Source organism: Canis lupus, chromosome 9 (genome assembly GCF_003254725.2).
Source record: "Canis lupus dingo isolate Sandy chromosome 9, ASM325472v2, whole genome shotgun sequence".
Lineage (NCBI taxonomy): Eukaryota > Metazoa > Chordata > Mammalia > Carnivora > Canidae > Canis > Canis lupus.
The window spans coordinates 31,522,659-31,539,216 of NC_064251.1; the positions used below are offsets into that span (position 1 = coordinate 31,522,659).

General features: G+C 45.1%; 1 protein-coding gene across 6 annotated transcripts in view; it reads left to right on the top strand.

Moving 5' to 3' along the window:
- The window catches only part of HLF (HLF transcription factor, PAR bZIP family member), a 54,623-nt gene that overhangs the window by 9,051 nt on the left and 29,014 nt on the right, over positions 1-16,558 (top strand). The window contains exon 3 of one of the 6 annotated variants that reach the window (XM_025439802.3): positions 11,585-12,372. The exons of the other annotated variants lie outside the window; for them this stretch is intronic. Within the exon in view, the coding sequence (XP_025295587.3) occupies positions 11,585-11,934 (350 nt within the window). The 3' untranslated portion in view covers positions 11,935-12,372. Of the gene's footprint in view, positions 1-11,584; positions 12,373-16,558 lie in introns of those variants that run through there. 6 annotated transcript variants of the gene reach the window in all.

Sequence of the window (16,558 nt, forward strand, 5' to 3'; positions counted from 1 at the left end):
CAGACTTGTCCTTTTCTCTTAACTTTGACCTGTTGTGACATTTCCTGGACGGTAGTTCCTAGTCTTCTGGCAAGAGGTTATTTTCAGGTAGGTATGGAGGGCAGGGTGGTGGTTAAGAGCATCAGCTCTGGGCCTGGGGGCTTGGGTTCACATCCTGGACCTACATTGGTCTGCTATGCAACTTTGTGACAATTTCCATACCTCTTTAAGCCTCAGTTTACATCTCAATAGTGTGGAGATGATAAATAGTCCCCCCTCCCGTGGGGTTTTTGTAGGGTCAAATGAGGTAGCACCTGACAGAGTTTGGCATGGTGTGTGGCACACGAATACTCAGCCCCTGGAGCTGTTGTTCTGATGTCAGTGGCATGGGAGCAGGGAAAGAACTAGACTGTATTCCCAACCCCCGTTCTCCATTTAGGGATTTGTTTCATCCAGTCCCCTTCTCTCTGCAAAAATAGGACATGCTTTTTTTTTTTTTTTTCCAGCATGCCCAATCCTTCTTCTGTGTAGCCTGCTTGACTTTGCTCCTTCATTCTGGGTTAGGACAAGTGACTTCCTGGTGTTAACCCAGCAGCATTGCTTCTGGGTTAGCAGCTCCTGTTCTGCCAGTGTGGAAACAGCCACTCGCTCAGTGCCCAGCACCGTTCCCCCCGCCCCCCCCCAGCTCTCGTGCGAGCCCTGGCAACCCTGGCCATCTGCCTGTGTGACCGTGTGCTTCAGGCACGTGGCTGTGCCCTGATGAGCTTGCCCAACTCTGGGTGGTGTGCTGGCTTGCTTCCGTCCCCCACCCCAACCCTTGCTTCTCCTCCCAGGCGAGCCACAGCAAGTGCCAGCAAGAAATTGTAATCCTGACCCTGGCATGAGAAAGCTGAGCCCTGTAGGGTGGTTCATATGCCAGGGAAACCTGCTCTGTCCAACATTGTAGCCAGACCCCAAACTCGGCCTTCTCTCCTGCCCGTCTGCCCAGAGGCCCTGTCTTCTGTGCACCGCTGTGGCGGGCAGGATTCCTGTAGGCCAGCTCCTGCCAAGGGTCTTGGCAGAGTGTTTCCAGTTGAGCGCTGTGCCTACCAGACTAGAAAAATAGCAATATGAAGACAGAGCTAGGTGGGGGAGAAAGAGGTGGGCAAGGTGGGAAGTGAAAGGCTTTGATAACATCCTAATGTAGAAAGTGAGAGAATGAAAAGATAGCAGTGATTTATTAGGCTTCTCTTGATCCTCTCCTGCAACCACACTGATCACTCTTACCTGGGAGTCATTTTTTATGTCTCAGCAGTGAAAATGGAAGGAAGAGGGAAGTAGCAGGGGAAATTTAGGACTGAAAAAACATTGGGAGAGAATATGTGAGAGAGAGACCGCGAGGGACAGGGTCTGCATTTGATTCTGTAATGGAAATGGTTGAGAATATCTTTCACTTAGCATATATCTGGTATTCCTCCAGCAAATGTTTTGATCTGAAGCCACTAAACCATTGTTTTGGAATAAACTTAAATTTCCTGAAGACCTAAATACTTGCCACAATACCCATCGGAATGGCCCTGTCTGAGACAGCTTTGTATGGGCAACAGAGCAGTGTCTTAGAGCTTACGGTCCAACAAACCAGCCAACCTGGGTGTGAATCATGACTGCCGTGTTTGCTCATGATCTCCAGCAGGTTGTTTAAATGATCTGCTTCTGATTTCCCATCTGGAACTTTGGAATAATCACTGGATCTGCCTCATGGGGTTGGTGAAGATCCCGTGAGCCAGTGCATGTAGAGTACTTGGCACAGTGCCTGGCACACAGTAAGCGCTCAGTAACGGTTCGTAACTGCTGTGAGTGGCAGCCTCATTACCATCTGATGTCCTTTCTCCTAGGAGGACCTAGCATTGGTCTCCTGGTGAGTCTGCGTACTTCCCTTCCCTAGCCCATTAAGGCCTCTGGTCAAGGAATTTCAGTTTCTCCTCTGCTCCTCTACATTGTCTCACTTGCTCCTCTCAGCCTCTGAGTTTCAGATAACCTGGGGTAGCTAAGGGTAACCTGTAATCATTCCTCCTTGCTCGTGAGGTTAAAAACCAAAACAGACAAAATGTAGTTCAAATAAGCTCCTGATTAGAAGATTTCTCCCTGACATATTTGCTAGTAAATCAATCAGTCAATGTTATTATTGAATCTTTAATCATAGGCATTAGTGATTATACTTAAAAGCAATATAAGGACCTCGGGAGTCAAGCCAAAAGGCATACTATGGTGCCGGAGGAGGAGAGCGCTCTAGTTCATCCTCCTGCTTATAAGCAGTATTTTACAGAAATATTCCAGAATAATAATTCCTCTTTCCCCCCAAATGGCTCTGTAATGGATAGATCCTTACTCTTTCTGCACCTTCCTTTTCTCGTCTACAAGGTAACATCTTGGTTGGGTTTGTGTGAGCTTTCTAGAGCTAATGTGCACAAAGGGTCCAGCATCGCCCCTGGCACATAAGGGGCAAGCCTTGATCACAAGTCAGTCCCGTTACTCTTCACTTGTAAATGATGGGAAGGTTAAGGAACAGCAGAGGAAGTTTTAGGAGCCACTGGACTGTCCCCAGAAATAGCGTCAGCTTTCTCTTTGTGGTGTAACCTGGGGAAGACAGACCAGGGTACAGTTAAGCTTCTGATCTCAGAGAGATGGCAATTTAGTAGGGAAGGTAGGATTTTTAGATAAAAGGATGAGTGACAAGACAGAGTGGATGTCCTTGGTGCCATACGATGGGGACAGAGGCCTCTGATAAATCTCCTGGAAAGAGGAGGTGAAGAGTAATCAAGAAAGTGAGTAAAATGTTTAAAAATAAATAAAGGAGGAGTGCAAACAATAAGAAAGCCCCAGACCTCACAGGAAGCAGCTACTGCCCCGGGTAAGAGTTCCTGAGGCTAGACCCTGTGTTGGCTCTGGGAAGGAGAGGTGGAGAGCCAGAATGCTGAGTGGGTGGTGGTGTGGCAGGGTTCTAGAGACAGGAATGCCCTCGGGGTGTTTAAGGAACAAGGTGTAGATCCAGTTTGGCTGGGGCAGGAGATCCGTATGAAGGAGTCGGGGAGATGAGTCTAGAGAGGCAGGTGCCAGGCAGGCTGGCAGCTTCATGAATGCCAGGCTGTGGCGCTTGAACTTTATCCAGTAGGCAGTGGGGAGCCACTGAAGGTTTTCGAGGAGGGAAGTGGCATGTGGACATTTCCACTTGGGTTCAAGGTCGGATTTGAAACGTTTTTAGATACTTCACAATAGTTTCCTGTGGCAGAGCGGGACTTCCTTATTATTATTATTATTATTTTGAAAATAAATACTCTCCCTTGAACATCAAACAGCTTTTGCAAACACAATGTTCTAACGATCTAGAGAAAGTAATTCAAAAACACAGGGTTTAGGTTTCACTTATGAAGCCCATCATTTTGGGCTTTATGATTTCAGTGATTGGGGGAAACACTCTTTGGCAAGGAAATCGTTTGAGGGATTTGAATGGTTCAGAATTTAGAAGTCCAAAAGCAGGCCTGGTCTCATAGGAGGAGAAAAATAGATTTTAATAAACCCAACCCATTAACATTCATCATTTTTTAAATGCCTCTTTTATAGGCTGACTAGGTTTGCAAACAAGTGTATTGAACTGACTTCTGAGTGTGGTTTTTTTTGGTTGTAGTTCTGTGTATATATACGTATGTGAGAAAAGAACACGTTAATGTCTCAGTGATACAAATAGTACTTGATTATAAGGATTACCTGCAGCAGTAATATCCAGCTAAAAATACTTAGCCAAGTTTCTGGCCAGCTTATTAATTTTACTCCTGAGAGACAAAGGAATCTTTATAGTCTTGCATTCTTGAGTCCTGACCTTGTATTTGTGGCTTCCTTCTTCCCTGAAACCGGAATTAATTGTGCATCATGCTTAGGTATGGTGGATATGGTGTGTGTGTGTGTGTGTTTGTGTGTGTGTGTTGCATTGGGAATGGTGCTACAGCAAAGGGGCTTTGTGTTGTGGGGACAGGGTCTAGGGGATGAGATGGGGACGCCAAATGGCACATGCGTGAAGTGACTTGCCCAAACACCCCTGAAGTATACTCTGATATCAAGCCAAGATTACAGAAAGCTGGAGGAGTTGCCCTAACCCAAACCAGTTAACTTAAATAAAAAATAACAGTCAATGTGTGCAATTTCACCTCCAGCTATGTACAGTAGACAATTACAGGAGTGTTGGCAGAATTGAGTGTCTGTTGGGGGAAAACCATACAGTGCTTGTTTCTGTGAAATTGGCTTCTGGTAGATACACACTCCGTGACTGAAGGTGGAAATTCCTAAAATGTTTGTTTTCTTTCTCTCCTGACTTTAACAAATATCGTTGCTCTCAGCTCCCTACCCATCGAGCTCATAACGGGAATCCAGTCTCACTTTCTGTCCTGAAAAATCACCAATTCCGCTGTCACACAAGGTTCCTAAAACTTTTGTTTTTAGAAGTTTAATCTGGGATTTTTTTTTTTTTTTCATTACTGATTTTTGGAAGAATGCTTTGGAATTTGGGGTCTTATAATGAGAGATGGCTTGTGGCTAATTAAACCCCTTTCCCTCTCAAATCTTGCCTGGGAGACGTAGATTCCTAAAAACAATGAGTGCATGCTGCAGAAAGATGCTCCAGGGAGCTACAACACTAAATCATCTGTGACAAAATGTTCTCTTAGAAAGTGGGATTGCATAAATGGATCAGCAAAAATAAGTGCTTTGGCAGAAAACTCCTTGAGTGGGGAAGAGCAATGCTTTCTTTTCTAATTAGCTCTGAGCTTAACAGTCTGATTTGATGTCTTTGCTACGGAATCTAGGCCTGGACAGCAGAGCAGAGAAGGAAAGTCTCGTTGCTGCTCTGTCACTGCCTCTGCACTTAATGGAAAGAGTTAAGAAGCGAGGCTGTCCATTCATGCACAATAAATGCCTCTTGAATTGAATTGAATTGAATGGGAAAAGTAAGGTTTGTTTGGGGAAGGATGCCACCTGGCCCTGACCAATGGGAATCCATGCTGTAAACCAGATGAACAAGATCATCTAGAAATGCAGTAATCAGATTACCCAGCTCAGAGATCTCAATACCCCAAGATATGAAGAATACTTCTAAGGAGAGTGGCAAACAGTTAAATTCCATCTGCCCTGAGGATTAAACCGAAGACTTAATTCACCTTAGAATGGATTCATTATGCTGTGGGCTTCGTTTGTTAGTATCACTAAGGTGATTATGGAGGCTTTTACTAGAGAAAAGTTTAAAAATAGGATGGGGATCTTGGATCCAGTCAAAATAATATTGCTTTTAAGAGACCAAAGGCCACTGTAAGATGTAGAGAGGAAAGAGTGATGATATAGAACAGGTAAAGAGAGAAATAAAGCCTTGATAGACTTTCTGAGGATACATTTATAAAACTGATTGTATACGAATTTCATAGAATTTATTTCATTAAAGTTGATTTCTTTATATTAATACATTTTCCCAGGAGACATAAGTGTCTTTTTTTTCTGATAGAATCTAGCCTGTGTTTATTTCAAATAGCCAATGACCACCTGAAGGATTTTTAAAATGATATTTATATGTGTCAAAAAATAAGTATTTTTTAGCATTGCAAGTGAAATTTACTCAAACAAAATGGGCCATTTAGTGGCATTTAGTTACTGGATTCCTTACAAGTTTGAAGATGAATGAAATTTCACTACTACAAAAACTAGATGTGAAGAAGCAATTTAAATTTATTTATATTCTGTTTCTCTTTCTACCTTTAAGCTTTCCTGATAGTCACATCCCATTGATTCAGATTTTGTGATCATTTGACCTTTAATTGATTAAACTGAAGTTTACATCTTTATTGTCTTTATGAAGAAGATATCACCAAGCAGATTAATTATGCAAATCTAGTCCTAGGCACATTTAACTTATTTGAGTACAAACTAGTCTTTAAAGACCTTACCTGTGTGTATATAAACTGAAACCAAAAGCGTATGAAACCAGAAGTGTATGGGTTCATTTACGGGCCATCGGAGAGGATGTCTTAGACCAATCCCCAAGGATGGTGTTGGGTGTTTTTTTTTTTTCTCCTTGATTTCGACTAATGAAATCATCATCTATTGGAGCAACTTTCTCTCATTCTTCCCCTCTCTGCATCAAAGGGCAGCATAACATGGTCATTAAACCTCTGACCTGAACTTCAATCTTGGCTCTGTAAATCTTCTGCCTTTGTTTTTTTGCTCTATACCAGATAATTCCTGGAGGAGTAAATGAGGTGATATATGCAAAGCCCTTGAGCAGTGCTCAGCATATGAGTGGTAGCTTTCGTCACTTGGATCTGTATTCTATTCTTTCTTCTCTTCCTCTGCCCCCAACATCACCGTGTGGACACTTAAGTCAGGGAGAGCATCTTGTGCTCCAGCACCGATGGCCTGGAAATGGCTCCCCACCTTCCGTGTCGTTGTAGGGAAGGATGAGTAATGAGGCACAGTGGGGCTAAGAATCCTGTGTATTGACTTCTGTAGAAAGATCTACATCACCTGGGAGTTCTGGTGTGGTCCCTCTGCTTTCTTGGGTGGCTCTGCTAAGAGATGGATGCTCCACAAGCCAGGGCTGTGTCTTTCATCTCCATCCCCCTACCATCCTCTGACTCTGTGGCTAAAAGACCTTGAGGGGGGAGGATCCCTGGGTGGCGCAGCGGTTTGGTGCCTGCCTTTGGCCCAGGGCGCGATCCTGGAGACCCGGGATCCAATCCCACGTCGGGCTCCCGGTGCATGGAGCCTGCTTCTCCCTCTGCCTGTGTCTCTGCCTCTCTCTCTCTGTGTGTGACTATTGTAGATTTAAAAAAAAAAAAAAAAAAAAAAGACCTTGAGGGGGGAAAGGGAGAAATGGAATTTATGTACATTTCTTTGGGGGTTTTCAAGCCTTTCCCTCATGCCATAAGATTTATGAGTTGGGCTTCTCTTTGGTGACACTTTTAGATCACGTGTTGGAGAACTAGCAGCCTCCTAGTTGTTGGTGATGAGTTGTTGGCTGGAGGAGAAGCAGGGCGGTAGGTCCCCAGTGGTAGCCGACTCTCTGCTCTTTTGCCCCTCCTCATGTAAATCCCTTGGAGGCTTTCTTCTTAACTCTCGCTATAAGATGGAAAAGTAGCAGGGAGGTCTCCAGATAGGAAAAATGGACCCTTCTTTTGAAATGGAATGGGAACGTGAGGAAATTGAGAAAACCAAATTATTTGGAAGAAAAGTATGAAACTAGTTTTTACACAAAGGAGATGATGAGAATTTGATTAATTTAAGAATTGGGATTAACCTGATATGACTTTGTTTTTTAACCAGATTAGAGATGTGGAGTTCTTGGCATAGGTCTTGACATAGTACTTTGTGTACTGTACATATGGGTGTGGCAGGATAAAGCTTTTCAAGGTACAACAGTCCTGTTTTAAGATTAACAAAGTACATCAAACTAAGCAAGATTTCCCCCTCTTGATTCCAGCTAAAGCTCCCTGCACATATTTTTACATCTAATGAAATATCTCTGTGCTTCTATAAAAGAGTGGGCACAATGCTCCTAAGTTTAAATCAGCTAAATGCATAGGAAATCATAGCAATACCCATTATGTGTTAAAGCCAGGATGATGCTAAGCATTTAATGGAAGAGGTTGTAGGAACCAGCTCATATTAGAAATGATGTTGGTTCCTGGAGCTTAGTCTGCTCCCAGGAGGATTGCATATTATGGCTATGTCGCCAAAGTACGTTTTTTCTTTTCTTCATCAGCCCTTCCACTCTGATTACAGGCAGCTTAAAAATAAATTTGGGCACGTCTCAGTGGCCAAAAACCATGGAGATCAGGATGAAATCATTTTTAAGGCAGAAATAACAAGCTTTGATAAAGATATTCAAAGAAACACATCCTAATAGCACGAGCATGTCACGGTTGGACCCCTTAGGCACTAGATTAAATTGGATTTGGAGTCTGAGGTCTCCTGAGAACCCATGATACCTTGAGCAAGTCACTTACATTTTGAGCCCCTCCCCCACCTTTTCTAGCATGGTCTGTGGCAGCCAGTCACAGGATGATCATGGGGTTAAATTACATTAAATGGGCTAATCCGTGAACAGACCTGGGATCGTGCCTGTTCAGTTGTCACTCAGTTTTCATTCCAGAGTGAGAATCTGTTTTTTGTTTTGTTTTTTTGTTTTTAAGGTTTTATTCATTTATTTGAGAGCGTAAGGGAGAAGCAGACTCCCGGCTGAGCAGGGAGCCCAAAGTGGGGCTCGATCCCAGGACCCTGAAATCGTGACCTAAGCTGGTGGCAGACCCTTAACCTACTGAGCCACCCAGGTGCACTAAGAATCTGGTATTTAAAGATTACTTTCTAAAAGGTACTTGTACTTCAGTGTTTGGACTCTTCCAGATTTCTGTGTTGTTGGGCTGAGTCTTTGCAAAGCCTTGTGAAGCTTCTTTAGTTACACTAAAAGACCTCTTTTATAGTCCCAGCTATGCTATTAAATATCTTAAGTGAGTGGTCAACGTCTCTTTGGGTTTTACTCCTTCATCTGTAAGATGAGAATAACCTTCATTCTTCTAATTTATAAGTATGTCATAAATATGTTAGCCAATTAGAAGATTGACCAAAGTAAATTCAAATTAAAGTGTGCATTAGGTTAGCATTGTTATTTCCATTAGGTTTTAGGTGGAAGGGGGAATGGGGGGATGAGGGTGCCTCAGTGGCTCAGTCAGTTGAGCTTTTGCCTTCAGCCCAGGTCGTGATCTCAGGGTCCTGGGATCGAGCGCAGTATGCAGGGAGCCTGCTTCTCCCTCTGCCCCTCCTCCAGCTCAAGCACACCCTCTCAAGCTCATGCCCTCTTGCTCTCTCTCAAATAAAATCTTAAAAGAGAAAACATGTAGCAGCAGTTTGAAGGTAGGCCATTTACAAAAAGCTCTGAATCTGAAATCCACCAAATCGAGGTTCTAGAGCAAGTTGGCCAGGATTGGGTTGTGTATTCCTGGTCACAGAATGTCTCAAGGCCTCTGTTTTCTTATCTGTAAAACATGGGTGCTATTTTTATCTCTGTGACTCTGTTCTAAGACTACTATGAGCTGGAAGACTAACATTCAAATTTTGGTGCAAAAAATGCAGAGCCTCGGGGTGATGGTACTGCTCCCAAGCAAGCAGATGGATTAAGAATCTGACATTTTGCCACTCATAGAGAATGATGGCGTTTAAAACTAAAGCTGAAAGGCAAAAAACCATCTGACACATCTGGAAAAAAAAATGCAACAGTATTAAAGCTAGTTTCTTCTTTAAAAATGGTCTTCATTCTGAATGGGAACCCCTGGCTTCTCTCTGGTATTCAGCATTCCCGAGTAACCCTGAAAGCAGGTTCTCTGGCTGGAATTATTGCTCTAGGAGTTGGATTTTTTTAGCAGTGGTTTATTAGCCAGACAAAATAATTTTTAAAAAAGAGAAAGGGAAAAATAAAAGGAAAACCCCAAGGCCCACAGCTAGCTCTTTTGAAGGGCGGTGGCCAGCTCTGCTTTTGGCTTGCTCCCCTGCATGTCTGGATTCAGGTTCGTAGGGGCTCCCCCTTCCCCACCATGGCAGTAGGTTTCACCTCCCAGCTGGCTGCAGTGGATTGCTAGGTGCCTGGAATGTCATCTTGAAAGACTCAAGCTTGGTCTGGACTTAGGGGAAAGAGTTCTGTGATGAATTAGGGATGTCTGCCATGGGCATAGGTGGGACAGTATTTGTGCCAGGTATTTGCTGCCCTTACAGAGCAGGTTGGGAAGATCCTGGAGTACTCATCCCTCCTCTGGGCAGAAGATCAAGGACTCGGGCCAGTGCGGTTTCTGGTGTCCCGGAAAAGTGTTATTCCAAGCTCCTGGCACATACTGTTTCACTCTCTGCGAGAGGCTTATTCCGGTTAGTTTGATAGAATGGAAGTGAAGTCTGTTGATTCTGCACCATGATCACAGGGCAGGAGTTACAAGAGGGACAGAAGTTACAAAACCAGCATCCCCATCAGGTTCCAGGGGATACTGCAGTGGAGGTCAGGCTTGGGTGGGGGCTCACTGCAGCAGCAGAGGCGGCCACAAACCACCAAACCTGGCAGGCTGTGGCCAGCAGTCCTGGCTGCAGATTTCCCTGAAGTGACCAGGGGGCTGGGCCCCCAGTCCCCCACACGGTGATTCTTAACGTTTATAGCAGAAGTGCCACCACCTTCTTTAAGAAGGCATCGGAGAATTTACTAGTTTGCTTAGGCTTGGGATGACCTTCTGTCATCCATGCTGATGGAACCGATATTCAGAAGTTTATATCTCTTCAGTTTTAGAATGAGCTTCATGTTTTTGTGCTGTTGATCTGCTTTCCTGGTGATGTTTGAACCTGTAATGCTTTCACAGCTCCCCCAGTGTGCTTCCCATAGGCACCCAAATGTCTCCTAGCTTTAGACCCACGTGCTGCGCCAGTGGAATAATAATGATCACATTTTATTGAGAAATTACTATGTGCTCCCTGGGGTCAAGGTTTCTGGGTGACAAGAGGTGGGTCCAGGGGTGTGTGAGGCAGCGGGGTGGTGGCTTTGAGGTTAAACATTGTCAGTGGAGAATCTAGAGAGTGGACTGAGAGAGTTCGCAGAGAGTGGACCTCACTTACTCTGCTCCTGTGGTTTTCTGCTGTTTCCAATGACTGCACTTGAGTTCTGCATACGATTAACTTTCAATTATCCTGAGGCCGATTAACTGGTTTGCAGATTAACCAAGGTGAAGGCTCACCTGGGCCTGCAAGGTGCGCATCAACTCAGCTGCTCCATAATTAGCTAGTTATAGCTGATTGCCTGCCCCTGGTCAAGGAGCCTGGGGGCTGGGCTCCTCCTGCAGAGGGAGGAGAGCAGAGGAGCAGTGATTTCTAGGACTTTCCACTCCCTTTAACCAGAGGAACCCATTGGTGTGTCAAGTCCTGCAGTCTCTAACATTGTCCCTGAGAGGTTCAGAAGCTCCCTAGGGCCCTGATACTCTGTCCCTGGGACCTTCAGCCTCCACACGCTCTCCACGTTGGAAAGATCAAGTTGGCCAGAGGACATAGTAAATTGGAAACTTCTGGAGGTTAAGTGATCTGCTGTGTGAAAAGGAGGCCCAATGAGCAGGGGTGGCTAATCCCCACTTTCCCGCCTCAGCCTGTGAACCTCCTCCCCAAAGATGTAGATTGCCAGGCTTGTCTTGGTTGCTCATGATTCCCAGCCCCATGGTTGCTTGTGTTCATAGAAAGTTGATTGTGTTTGCTGGGCCCCTGTGGGGTGAGGAAATAGAAATTTGGTGTGTTTGCCACCCCTTACACCAGATCAGAATATCTACAGTTTAACATAAGAGTCAAACTGCCATATTTGGGGTAATCTCAGTTTTGTGGGGAGGTGCCCAGAATCCCAGGAATACTCCTAATCTTGAGAAGGTGTTCATGAAGGACTACCAAGAAAGGATAAACATTGGCATAGGATCACGTTTGATGGGATCCCGTGGATTATTTTTATTTCTTAAGCAGCGTTCACCTGAGCACCTAATATGTCTTTTCCTCCCTGACTCTGTTCTCATTTTGTATTTGCCAGGCCTGGAATGCCTTGCCTTGATACAACTGAGTTTGCCGGCACCTGCGGTCCCTTTTCAGCCAGGACCATGGGTTTCCCTGGGTCCTTCTCCCTGGCTCACGTCTTCCCAGGGCTGCTGGTGTGTACCGTCTAGAGATCACATTTTATTAACACAAAGAAATCTGCTTGGGCTGCCTGGCTCTTGCAGTCACGTGGAGAGAAATGTGTTCCTTCGGTACACCAGCCTGCAGCTCTCTCTGCAAAATACAGTCGAGAGCTGGGCACTGGGCCAAGCTTACATTTCACTTTGGAACACACTTTCGCATCACTCTTTGGCAGAACATCCACGGCAGTGTCTATTTGGGGAGTAAGTTAGAGAAGTGTTGTTTCCCTCTTATGAGTGTAGAGAGATAGGACCTTTAAAAAAATATTTGACTTTTCCCCATCTTTGCCATCTTCAGTGTGCCCAGGTAATAAGGGATCCAGCCAAACGTGGAAGCTGCGCCTGGGAGACAGCCCCATCCCTCCCAGGACCTCCTGTTTCCCTTGCTAAATCAGTAAACACGGCCAGGACCGCCTGGGACAGTGAAGCTTAGGCCAAGGTAATAACATCAAAACCAAAGTCCAGGAACTCTTGAGCAAACTAGTTACCCTCCCAGATAAAACAACTTCGTTGTCCAAATCTTTCTTTCTGAAGATCTAAGACTTTCAGATGTTGGTCCAGGGCCAACCACTGAAGGAGGAACTTCAGCAAGCCTCCTGGAATGGCAAACGCTGTTAAAATAAACAAATGGACCCCTTCCATTCAGTTTTCCCTCACTGGTCTATTTTTATTTATTCTGCGCGCCCCTTGTACTTTACTGTTTTGTAATACCCACCCCCACCCCCTACTTCTCCACCTCTGGTCCCATCTCTCCATCTTACTTTTCTTACGGACCAAGCTGATCATTTTTCCTCCAGGGAAACATATATCTAATTTCAAAAAGAGGTATCAGAGGAAAGAGACGATATAATATATTTCTTTTGATATCCCCTCATACTCAAGTTATTATGGGTGCCTGCCTTAGGTTTGAAAATAAAATTGGTTCTGGAATTTTAAGCCCTCCTTAGGAAAGACCAAAATGACTCAAAAGCAAAGATTTATGGGAATAATTACTAACTTCTCTTCTGTCAGTGAAATAGAAGACTCTCTTGTAACAAGTGACAAAATAAACTCTTCCTTCCCAGTTGTGCCAACCCATAAATTCTGTAGGGATTTCCCAAGCGCTGAGCCTTGTTCTGATTCTAGTGTTTTCTGCTTTGGACTGTTGCTGTACCATCCAGCCCTGCAACAATGAATCAAGATTTAAAGAGAGTTTTTCCAGCAAGGTGCATATGCCCGGCCGCTGCTTCAGTGGGAAGCCCCCTCATTTGTAAAAGCTGCCCAGAACCTCAGGGACCAGGCTACAGCCTCCTGCTGGTCACCTGGTAAAGCCTTTGCTTACTCTGCAGAAGTGGAGTGACAGAAATGCATTCCGCCTGTCTCAAAAATCTGCTGGTAATTAGCTGTAAAAATAATGCCAAGCTCTCACGTGGCTGGTAGATGCATCAGCTCCGTGGGGGGTGAACCAAGTGCTACTTCACCGAGTAATACTATTGCAATCACATCAGTCCAGGTGAGGTTAGAGAAGGTTCCTGGGGGAGATGGCCGTGGCCCTGAAGTTTCAGAGAGGTCTCCTGAAAGTACTGAGAAATGGTTGATGTTCAGGAGTTCATTTGAAGCTTTGTTCCCCTTCCCCTTATAAGTCAGGCAGGTGTTTTTTTAGTCGCATTTTCTTTTTCGATCAACAGAAGCTCTAGCAGATGATTGAGAGGATCTGTAGCCAGCATCAGGTGTCAGTTCTTCCATTGCTCTAGTGGATTCTCTGCTTGGTAGGTTAGCCACAGTAAATGTGTAAGCCCTGGCTGTTTGCCATTTGCCACCCAGCTAGACACCACCTCAAGGCTTCTACCCCCTGCCCTCACTCGGGGAAGTGTTCAAGGAATGTAATTTCATTTTATAATTAACTGAGGCAATGCACACTGCATTTCTTCATGCATTTTAATGGCAGGGCAGTTATCACTCAGAACTATGTACCTTTGAAAATCAGTGGGTTAAGTTGTTGGTCTTGAGTTTGGCCTGTCCTCATACCAGTGTGAGTATTTTAATCCTTCAGGATTTTTTTTTTTCATTTTGCACAAAGTGAAGTCGATGAAGGCATGTTGAACCCCATCCTCTTATCTCCCAAAGCACTTCTGCATATACACGGTTGGTGCTTATTGACTCTGCACCTGACTCTCGGTTTCTCAGAGATAGGGACTAGGCTTTTATCTTCAGCACTTGAACACATGCTTTATACCATAGTTGGCATTCAGTAAACATTTGTTGAAATAACAAAGACATTACTTTCATTATAAGTGGTTTTGAAAGAGAATGTGTGCGAACTTTCATATATCTTCAGTGGTGCTGACAGGATTATGTTCAACATGGTGAGCCTTTGCAAAGGGTCAGCATGCCAGGATGAGCTCCTTTGGGACAGAGCTGAGTTTGAGTGGTCTCGGAGGAGGCAAAGTGCAGCCATACACCCCCGCTGACATGGTGAGAGCTTCAGAGCTGCTCATAAGGCTCCCGTGAGCTGCTCTTCTGTGTGAACGTTTTGCTATTTTCCAATTAACTATTTAATAGTCAAGGATGAAGAGTATTTTTGAGCCCGACGTGGGACTCGATCCCAGGTCTCCAGGATCAGGCCCTGGGCTGAAGGCGGCGCTAAACCACTGAGCCACCCGAACTGCCCAGATGTTTATTTTTTAAAAACACTAGCTTATATTTCTTTGGTTCATAGACCTGGGAGGTACTCCTTGGTGTGTGGTACGTTCGGGGGGTAACTACTTTGAGTGTAGGATTTGATTGGTTTACGGAATGGCACTTCTGTCCACACCAGCCAGCGGGTAGGGTGCTAAAACAGACATGGCCCTGCTGAAGGGGAGAGGGGCTTCTTGGGCCAGGAGTTGGAATGGGTTGGTCCCTGCATTTGTCATGTCTTCAGCATTCCCTGTTGAATCCATTCTAAGTGCCCTACGTGCTGTGCGCCCACAGCAGGGAATATAGCAGGAACCTTCTGGCAACGCCCAGAGATGCTGGGCCCTTCCCACAAGTGCCTCTGCTACTCCATTTACTCTGCTTCAGTTTAGTAGTATGCTGGGGAAAAGCCCAGCCCTCCCACCAGCGTGAGGTGGCAAAGGTCTCTGGCTAGAATAGTGTGCAGAGAATTATTCAAGCAACTGAGGTGCCAGAAACATTGTTTTGAAAAAAGTTTTAAAATACAAAAAAAAAAAAAAAAGTGCATAGCAGACACCCTTCCTCCTGTCTCCCAGAATTAACCATTTGACATACTGACCTTATATATTCATATACAAATGTATGTACACAGTTGTCAATGAAGTTAAACATTACAGATTGAGTTGTGGCCTTGGGGAACTTTTTAAAAAGAGAAATGTGGTAACTCATAAAGCAGCACTGAAATAATTAAAAGTCTGTTTCCTCAGGTCTTAACCCCTTCCTTGCATGTTGTTTCCATGGTATTAATAAATTAGCCTGTTTTTAGTCTAGGGGAGAAAAAAGACCAGGCTAGTTCCATAGAAAGGTTTCACTTTTTTTAGAGGGTGGGGGGCGTGCAGTGCTCCTGGGGGTGCATACATTCCTTTGGAGCATCTCTAAACCCTGGAGGCACATACCTTCCTCCCTTCATGCTGAAGACGAACAGACAAATACACAAAACCAACACAGAGAGGAGGGCTTGGTGCAGCCGGAGCACCCTAAGGACGCGGGGTTCTGGGAGCCACTGGCGACATGCCTGTCAGGTGTGCAGCAGCTTGTCACTGCACGCTGTCTCCTGACTGATGACATCCTGAGGATCAGTCAGCAGTGGGTACCAGTTTTTCTCTGAACATAGAGCTTCCATAAGACAGGATGGGTGGAAAAGCAATGACACAGGAAGAGCTAACCCTTCTTTTGTGCTTACTACGGTCTGGGCACCAAGCTAAGTGGTTTCCATGTATTATCTCATTAAAGCTCAAAACAACCTCTGGGTACTGCTGTCATTAGTACTAGGGAGGCACTACCAGCATCCTTTAGTAGGTGAGGAAACAGGCCCAGGGAACCGAATAAATGCTGAAGGGAGCACGCTTAGTGGACTGCAGGGCTGGAGTACGAGGCCACGTGGTCAGACACCAGAACCCGCCACTGCTTCTTGGTAGAAGGCATGTGGCCTGCGGAAGGTAGAAGAACTCCCGGGACCTCTGACCACCTGTGTCGGTGGTACAACAGTGACGTTTGGACCGGGAAACTAGCTGTGGGAGGAATGAAGGCAGAAGGAGCCACTACAACCTGACCTGAGTGTGTGTCTGTGGCCAACTCAGTTCTTGGCCAGTTCCCGGGGAGTCTGATTTTAAAGGACATGGAGAGGCTGATTTTCAAAATACAGGCTTTACCAATAAAATCAGGAAGGATTTGACTGAAAAATGAATTCTGCACTTTGGTAGGATTCTCAAGTCCACAGTGCCTTCCAAAATAGTTTTAAATGTGAAACACCATGAAATAATAAACATACTGATCCAGGAGATCTAGGGATGCTCTAGTGGGGTGTTAGGAATGTTTAATGCCTCTGAGCTCAGCCCACAGCATGGTTTGTATAAGTCAAGACAGGATTCATTCATCCTTCTGGTGCCCACCCTCTGCTGACCCGGCCCAGCACAACAGGGAGACACATAGTCCTGTGGGGAAGCATGCATGGGTACGTGGTGATGCTGGGCATCAGCTCTGCATTTGCCATCAGCTAGATGAATGGAAGCAGTTGCTTACTCTGTGTTCACCTCCGTGTGCTTCTCAGAAACATGCTTGGTGAGCGCTCCTGACAGACTCAGACCATGGGGCTGATATCTCCTTGAGAGCTGCGTATATGAAGCAGCATAGAGCAT